Here is a 7,526-nt window from a genome sequence, read left to right on the forward strand (position 1 = left end):
AATCTACTCTTGATTCAATCTACACTATCTTTACTATGCATTTTCCACATGTTCCCACCAATACTAGTAAAGATGTAGTAGTTTTAGTGGTACAGCAGCAAAAGTACCATTAGCATTAGCTTTAGCTACAGCATCAACAGTAGCAGTTGTAGTATAAGTAGATAGTATTTTTGTAGTACAAGCAGTAGTTTTAGCATTAGCAGAGGAAGATGAGTATTTGTCTGTAATCTTTTATTGGTCAATACAATTCTAAAACTATAAGAGCAGCTAAAGTATGATTAGCATTAGCTTTAGCTGTAACATCAACAGTAGCAGTTGTAGTATAAGTAGGTAGTATTTTTGTAGTACAAGCAGTAGTTTTGGCATTAGCAGAGGAAGATGAGTATTTGTCTGTAATCTTTTATTGGTCAATACAATTCTAAAACTATAAGAGCAGCTAAAGCATGATTAGCATTAGCTTTAGCTGTAGTGTCAGAGATATTAAAAAGTAGCAGTTATCTTGGAAAAGAACTTTTATTTTGACGATCCTAGTCATAAAATCCAACATAAATCCAGACGTCCTGATTATCGTGATGCTCATCAGAGTCACTGACTCATCTCTCCCCCCTCTTACCCCTTCGTCCACAGAAAGTGCAAATCGTTATAACCGTTCTGGACTATGACAAGATCGGCAAGAACGACGCCATCGGCAAAGTCTTCGTGGGCCTGAACAGCTCGGGGACGGAGCTGCGCCACTGGTCCGACATGCTGGCCAACCCGCGGAGACCCATCGCCCAGTGGCACGTGCTGAAGCCCGAGGAGGAGGTGGACGCTCAGCTCTCCACCAAGAAATAGATGGGGGGGCCCCTTTCAAGCGCCTGCCTTGTAGTACTCTTTAGCCAGTTATGTGTAAATACCTCAGTGATATATGGGTCCATCCATGTGAGCCCCTCCCCCCCGCCCTCCTGTTTAGCCCCGCCTCCTGATTTCACACAGCTGTTGAAACGCCCTGTGCTTTTTTTCCCTCCCCCTTCTACTTTTGTGTTTTTTAACGCGTTTCTTGTTCCAGTTTGATTCCGCCGTTCGTTCTCCGTCACCACATCGACCCCGCCCCTGACCAAATGCCCCGTCCCCCACTTCTTTTAAGCAATATGATCTGTATAGATAGCGCATGACTGAAAGAATTTATTGCACCACACAGTTGTATATATATTATTGCGTATGCAGACAAAAATGATTTCTAGTTTATGTGTTTGTATGTTGTTACCCGTTTCTTAATCTGTGTATATCTCGATGTTTTTAATAAGATGTTCTATTTTAAATTCTGTAAATGCAGATATAGAGGAAAGCCAATATTATATATATATATATATACATATATATATACATCCCAGGATTTAAAAAGAAATTCTACCTTATTACCTTATTGCATTCCAGATGGGAAGAGATAAAACAAAAATTCTGACCTGCTAGTGGGAAAAGGACGATGTCGAGGATTATGACAGAAAATATTATACACACTCATACTAATCTCCAAATATACGTACATACGAGGCCATTAACTACTATGGTTCAGTGGGGGTAAAAACTACGATTATGCTGCTGGAAATAATACAAGCACATGATTTCTTATGACTTTTTGTACTTAGGTAAAAGTTCGGCTCGATGCACATGATCTCCGGGAAACAATAGTCGGCACGAAACCACCGCGCGTTTGAGTTTTCCTGCGGTTAAAAACAGGCCCACGTTTTAAATCATTCACCACGACGAAGGGTTTGTCTTGTTGTTGTTTTTTTTTAAATCTCTTTTTTTCCCAAAAAAAAAACACCTTGTGGCCCCGTGTGGATTTAAAAAAAAAAGAAAAAAAGAAAAGCACCAAGTTGTAGCCATTGTGTCCTTAAGCTAATTTTACGATATCTTGTTTGCGTTAATGTCGTAGGGAATATCGCGTTCAGGCCAGGAGGGTTTTAAAGAAGACTATTTTTTAGAGCAAAATTTCAACGTCTTTGACTATTTTTAGTGACCTGCATGATTTTTTTTACGATCTTTCCTAAAGGCTGGGGACGGGGACGGGGGGTGGTGGGGAAATTCACTGACACCAGGGGGCGCTCTTTACTGACACTACCCCCTTGCCTTCAGTCAGAGGAGAGGAGAGGGAAGATGAATCGTTTAGACTTTGCGTTAAGTTGACGGAGCGAGTTTCTTAAACACTGCCATTTTCAGGGAGGCGTCGCGGACGCTCCCGCCCACGTGCTCGTGGTCGTAGCTTTGGTTTATCGGGAACAATGTCTTCAGTGGCTGCAGCGGTGCCGTCGAATCGCAGTCTTTGCTTTTGCGTTGCCTTCTCACAGTGACATTAGAGCGAGCCATGTTTTACTGCCAGTTTTAACCTTCTATGTGGCTGCTGTTTTGCACTGGATGTCTTCGAGAACTTGCTCGTTGAATTTTTCTGTTGGTTGGGTTTATTTCAGGACACCTGCAGGGGGAGGCGGGGCTATGGAATTAGATTTGTGTCAGTATTATATAACATAACACGTTTTAAGAAGCAAACGGAAAAGGAACCACAAATTCAAAATACACAAATTTGGTTTAGTCATTCAAAAATATTGTATTTCATTGATTTGAAAATACATTTTTCGTTCGGAATTTTGCGCGGAAGTATAGCAGGGCTTTAGGAAGCTGCCTGCTGATTGGCACTCCCCGTGGACATGCGACAAAATAATTATAAGTATCTGACGTTCGACAAAGCTAATACCTTAAAAATAATCTGACAATGTATAATAACTAACAGTCTTACGGGGGAAACCTTGGGTAGCCAATCAGCAGGCAGCTTCCTAAGGCCCCGCCCATGGTCAGTATCGCGAACAAAAAACCACAACGCAAAGAACAAGGGATTTTGATTGTGTGGTTCATTTTGTTTTGCTCAATTCATAAAGTTTGTTGCTTGCGTCGTGAAAAGTCTTTGAAAAACATTGACTCAAATCTAATTCCGTGGGGGGGCGGGGCCAGAAATCCTCCTGCTTGATCGATCCATCGATTATTAAGCGGAAAAAGCAGTGACGACAAATCAGCCAGCAACAAAAGCCGTTGTTTGTTTTACCTGTTGTTTGCACGGCGACACCAAGAGAAGCGCGGGAAAAAAAAACAACAACCGTAAAAGTTAATGGTCTGTGTAGGCGATTTAGTCCATCATGTCCTTTACTACGGGTCCAAATCAGGAACGGGAATAAGTTTGTAATCCATGAAAAACCATTGAAGTCTCTTATCTCGGAGGAACCTCTTGCGTATACTCGATACTAAGCTTCAGGAGGACTTTCTAAATGTTTTTCAATGTTCTTGTGTAGTTGATAGCACTATTATGAAAAAAAGCTACGTGTCATTCCATAGGAGTCTCTGAAGACTGCTTTGTGTATCACTGTGACTGCCGTGTATGCGTGTGTGTGCGCGTGCGTGCGTGTGTGTGTAGAGATGTAGACTTATCAGTAGGTTTGTTCTGTAGTGATGTCGTAGCGTTTAACGCCATTTTCCCTTCTACATGCAGAGAAACGAGAGAGAGGGAGAGGGAGAGCGCTGTGTCGTCCCCGCAGATTCAACAAGACGTTTAAAAAAATGAAAGAGGTGGAACGCCATTTTAATCCCGAGCGTTAGCGAGTCGCTTCACACAGCGTTTTGTTGAGCACCGTGCAATATTTATGTGTTCATTCCATTGTGTTCAAATGGGCGACGTTGTCCAGATTCATCCCAGTCCCGAGAGATGTTTCGTTTTTCAAAAGAAATTCCTTTCCTTACCAGGGTCCGTGTATGTGACGGCTAACAGGTCTTTGTTTGTAAGAAAATGAAAACGAGCATAGCTTATTTTGTCTGTTATACAGTCGACCCCATTTTTCTGTACGGAAGATTTGCACGGATAGAATATAAAATTCTATGATGGTTAAGATACTATATAACAGAAAGTATCGGTAACGATAGTGATAGTTTCCGGGTCACAACAAAATGAGCTGCTATGCAAAGTCGGACAACTGATCATTCTCGTTGCTCGTTTTCCCGATGTTGTTGTTTTTATTTTCTTAAAAACCAGATAGATCCGTTGGCCTTCAAGTACGCTGACCTCCCAGAGACATGGTTAGGACACAGCACACGTAGATTCAGCTCATATAGACAAATCCGGCCCGGCGATTTGTGTGTGTACCGCCATCTAGCTGCATCATTGCAAAAGAAAAATGAGACAAAAACAGGTAAAAGTAGGAAGATGCCACAGCAGTAATGGTGTCTCACTCGCTCACTTCCGCTTCTTTGCCGGATTTGTCTATAAGTCGGAGCTTGGCGCCCGTCGACCTCGGCGTACGGTTCCCTCCCGTTTTTTTGTCTTTTTTTTTTTTTGTTTTCTTCTTGCTCACAGTTCCAGCACCAGACGTTTCAGGGAGTTATCAGTTTAAAATACCAAACCGCGTTCTGCACTCACATAATCCCCCACTTATTTAAAATAAAAAATAAAAAAAAAGCCATGTACATATTTACATCACTTAAATATGAAGTGACATGAATAGGATTATTCAGCCGCATCTATATCTACCTATATATATATCTATATCTATCAGCCATACACTAAATGTCATCAGCATCATTTTCTCCTCATGCTTTTGTTTTTCTTGTTAATTTAAAGTTTTATATTTGAGGTGAAAACTGAATGTACAGTATGGACTGTGTGTTGGTGTAGATTACTTTAACCGTGAGATTAGATGTACTTTGCACTTTCAGTTCAAAAATGTTTTTGTCATTTTGTTTGTATTTTTTTCAACTTATTATTTATGGATTCATTTTCCAATCCCTTTGTGGGGTAAAAACAAACTCCCCGCTGTCTGATAGCATTCCAATACAGCTGCACTCCCACTCCCTCTCCACTAGAGGGAGCATTTTTATTGAATGATTTATGTTTTTCCTGATTTCCAGCACAGCTTCAGATCTAAAATGGGGGATGAGTAAAATAATTGTACTGATCAAACCAGGTTGTATCAGGGGAATTGAGTAACGGGCAGCATTGCATCACCCAACAGTTTGGGAGGTTTGTGAGTGAAAAAAAAAAAGACTCACCCACAACGCAAAAAGCCATGCACTGCAGCGCAATGCTCCTTTTATTACAATTTCCTACCAGAGTTCGTAGAAAAAAACCTTTACAAAATAAACCCACACCCAGAACTCTCCATGTGACGAGGAACTTTACGATTTCTCTCTGCAGTGACGCCGGCACACAAAAAGCCAACACTGACCTTTCAGAAACAAAGCTGTGTAAAGTATTAGAATCTGATGCTGTAGAAAGATCCTAGTTGCCTTTGTGTATATCAACTGCCTGCTTGAGTATTTTGTGCGTGGAAAACTTTTTCTCTCTGTGATTCTCGTAGAAACTGTTTGGGGTGTTTTTTCCTTGCCATATCGCTCGCTCCGGTTGCCGGCGAGCCGCGCTGACAGTTATATTTGCTGTGTATACCTTTCTTCTTATTCTTCTGGGGGTTTTTTTGTTGTTGTTTTGACAGTTTTTTTCCATTTTTCACTTTGTGTAGTGATTCACTCTGTGGAGTTTTCTGACTGTTGTTATATAACTTCATATACACACAAATGATCAATAAATAAAAAATAAAAAAAAAGTTTTATTTCCTGTTGATACAGAAACGTGTGTCATGTTTTTGTCTTTATTGACCCGCACACCTTTGCAATCAGGGTTCCCACAGGTCCTTGAAATCCTTTTGAAAGTTCTTGACGTTCACTTGATATTTAGGTAAATGTCTCTCTTGTTTGTTACGACGCCACCTACTGTTTCATGCCCTGCATTGCTTGATGTACGTAGACTAACGTCAAGTCCCCTCGCTCTCCACTGATGACGTGAGATTCCGTGCCGAACAACGAACGAGTAAAGTTGGTGAAAGAGGTTTGTGAGGTTGCTCCGAGTTTCTTAGTTGGAAAATTCCGAGTTCCGACTACAAATGGAACGTGCCAACTTTTACAAAGTGAACTCTTTACACTTTACACATGTCATTTAGCAGACGCTTTTATCCAACGCGACTTAAAATGGAATTGAGTACAATCAGCCAGGGGTGGAGTCAAACTTGTGACCATGATGTCTTTTGCAAACAGGGTACCGGTCTTAACCACTGAGCCACTCCACCGGCAGTAAATCCTCATACACGTTACACATGACATTTAATAACAAAAATGTGTATTGATTAGTGAGTGAGTGTTACAGTGGTGGTAGGTTATAGATCGCAAATACACAAACCCTCCTCTGATATCTGAAATAAAATAAATGTGTATGGATACATGACTTGCATGACAAATCCCAGTTTTAGTGACATTTGCTTCTTTGCATCTTCCACACCAGCCTGTTTGGAAAGATCACTACTGCCATCTTGAGGACAAACAGGAGAATGGCACACTGTATGAGCCTCATACTGGTGTCAAGGTCACTCAGTCACGTGTTTTGAATTTACATTTAAATTTGAACATTTACATTAAACGTGTCTAAAATTCATTATTTAATAAAATAAGTTACTAAATTACTATGTACTGAGACATAAAACATGTCACACAATTTAGTGAAGCACACCAAAAACATGACAAAACGCCAGGTTATATGTATTATTAACCTACACAACTAGGTCACACGTTTAATTAAATTTTCTTTAGGTTTTATTTGTTTTTTAACACTTAAATATATATATATATATTTGAAAATAGCTTTTATTTTGATAATCCTCACAGGACATTACGTTTGAGTTCTCTCTGCAGCCACTTCTCCGTCAGGTTAGCAAAAAATAGCAGTGGTCATACCGGAAGTAAAAACATGTCCTACTTTAAAAAGATCAAGGCCGCACTATAACGCAATCATTAGCAATCATTAGTTATAGTTATATAATTTATATGTATACATTAAATAAATTATTTGATAATGAACTAAGTCACCCAGTAATGTATTATTTTGTAAATGTAAGCAATGTTTGTGAACTCAATGTTTTTGTTTTGTAAAATTGTGACAGGAAGTGCGTAGTTTCTGCAGCTAGCTTGTTTCCATGACAGCTCGTACAGCAGCTGTGTCACAGTGAGTGAGTTGTTGCTACTGCGTTGACGCACCTGGTGCTGGATTTTACGCTCGTTTACTAACCTGCCGCAGTGAACACGGACTGAACATGTTGTCCTACATCATTGGCGTAAGTAAACTTTCATGAAAAGTTCACGCACTCGCCGTTATTTTAAGTTAGAACTATGTGCGCGCTGCTGTTAGCTAACGTTGACTGTTTCCCCCCAGTTGTTGGAAAAACTCGGGGCCTTAAGTTTCCACAGGAATTTTGAATGAGTCACGTTGTGGATTAAAGTAAATATGACTGTGGTAGAAAACAGACCGGGGCAACGCCCCGCTGAGGCCGCACACACCCACTATCTCACACACACAGTTGACAGTAGCTTCTTTAGCTCGTGCTAACGCTGCCCGCGGTGGTCGCTCGACTCTTGACCGTTTTGTGTTGCAGCTGATCCGGGGCGGAGTTGACAGCATCATC

General features: G+C 40.7%; 1 protein-coding gene across 1 annotated transcript in view; it reads left to right on the plus strand.

Moving 5' to 3' along the window:
- syt1a (synaptotagmin Ia) overlaps positions 1–4,463 on the plus strand; it is a 167,492-nt gene extending 163,029 nt beyond the window's left edge. Inside the window, exon 12 of the mRNA XM_044020704.1 lies at positions 628–4,463. Coding sequence (XP_043876639.1) covers positions 628–834 — 207 coding nt within the window. The 3' untranslated portion in view covers positions 835–4,463. The remainder of the gene's footprint in view (positions 1–627) is intronic.
- The last annotated feature ends 3,063 nt before the right edge of the window (positions 4,464–7,526 follow it).

The sequence above is a fragment of the Solea senegalensis genome, linkage group LG3 (genome assembly GCF_019176455.1).
Source record: "Solea senegalensis isolate Sse05_10M linkage group LG3, IFAPA_SoseM_1, whole genome shotgun sequence".
Classification (NCBI taxonomy): Eukaryota; Metazoa; Chordata; class Actinopteri; order Pleuronectiformes; family Soleidae; genus Solea; species Solea senegalensis.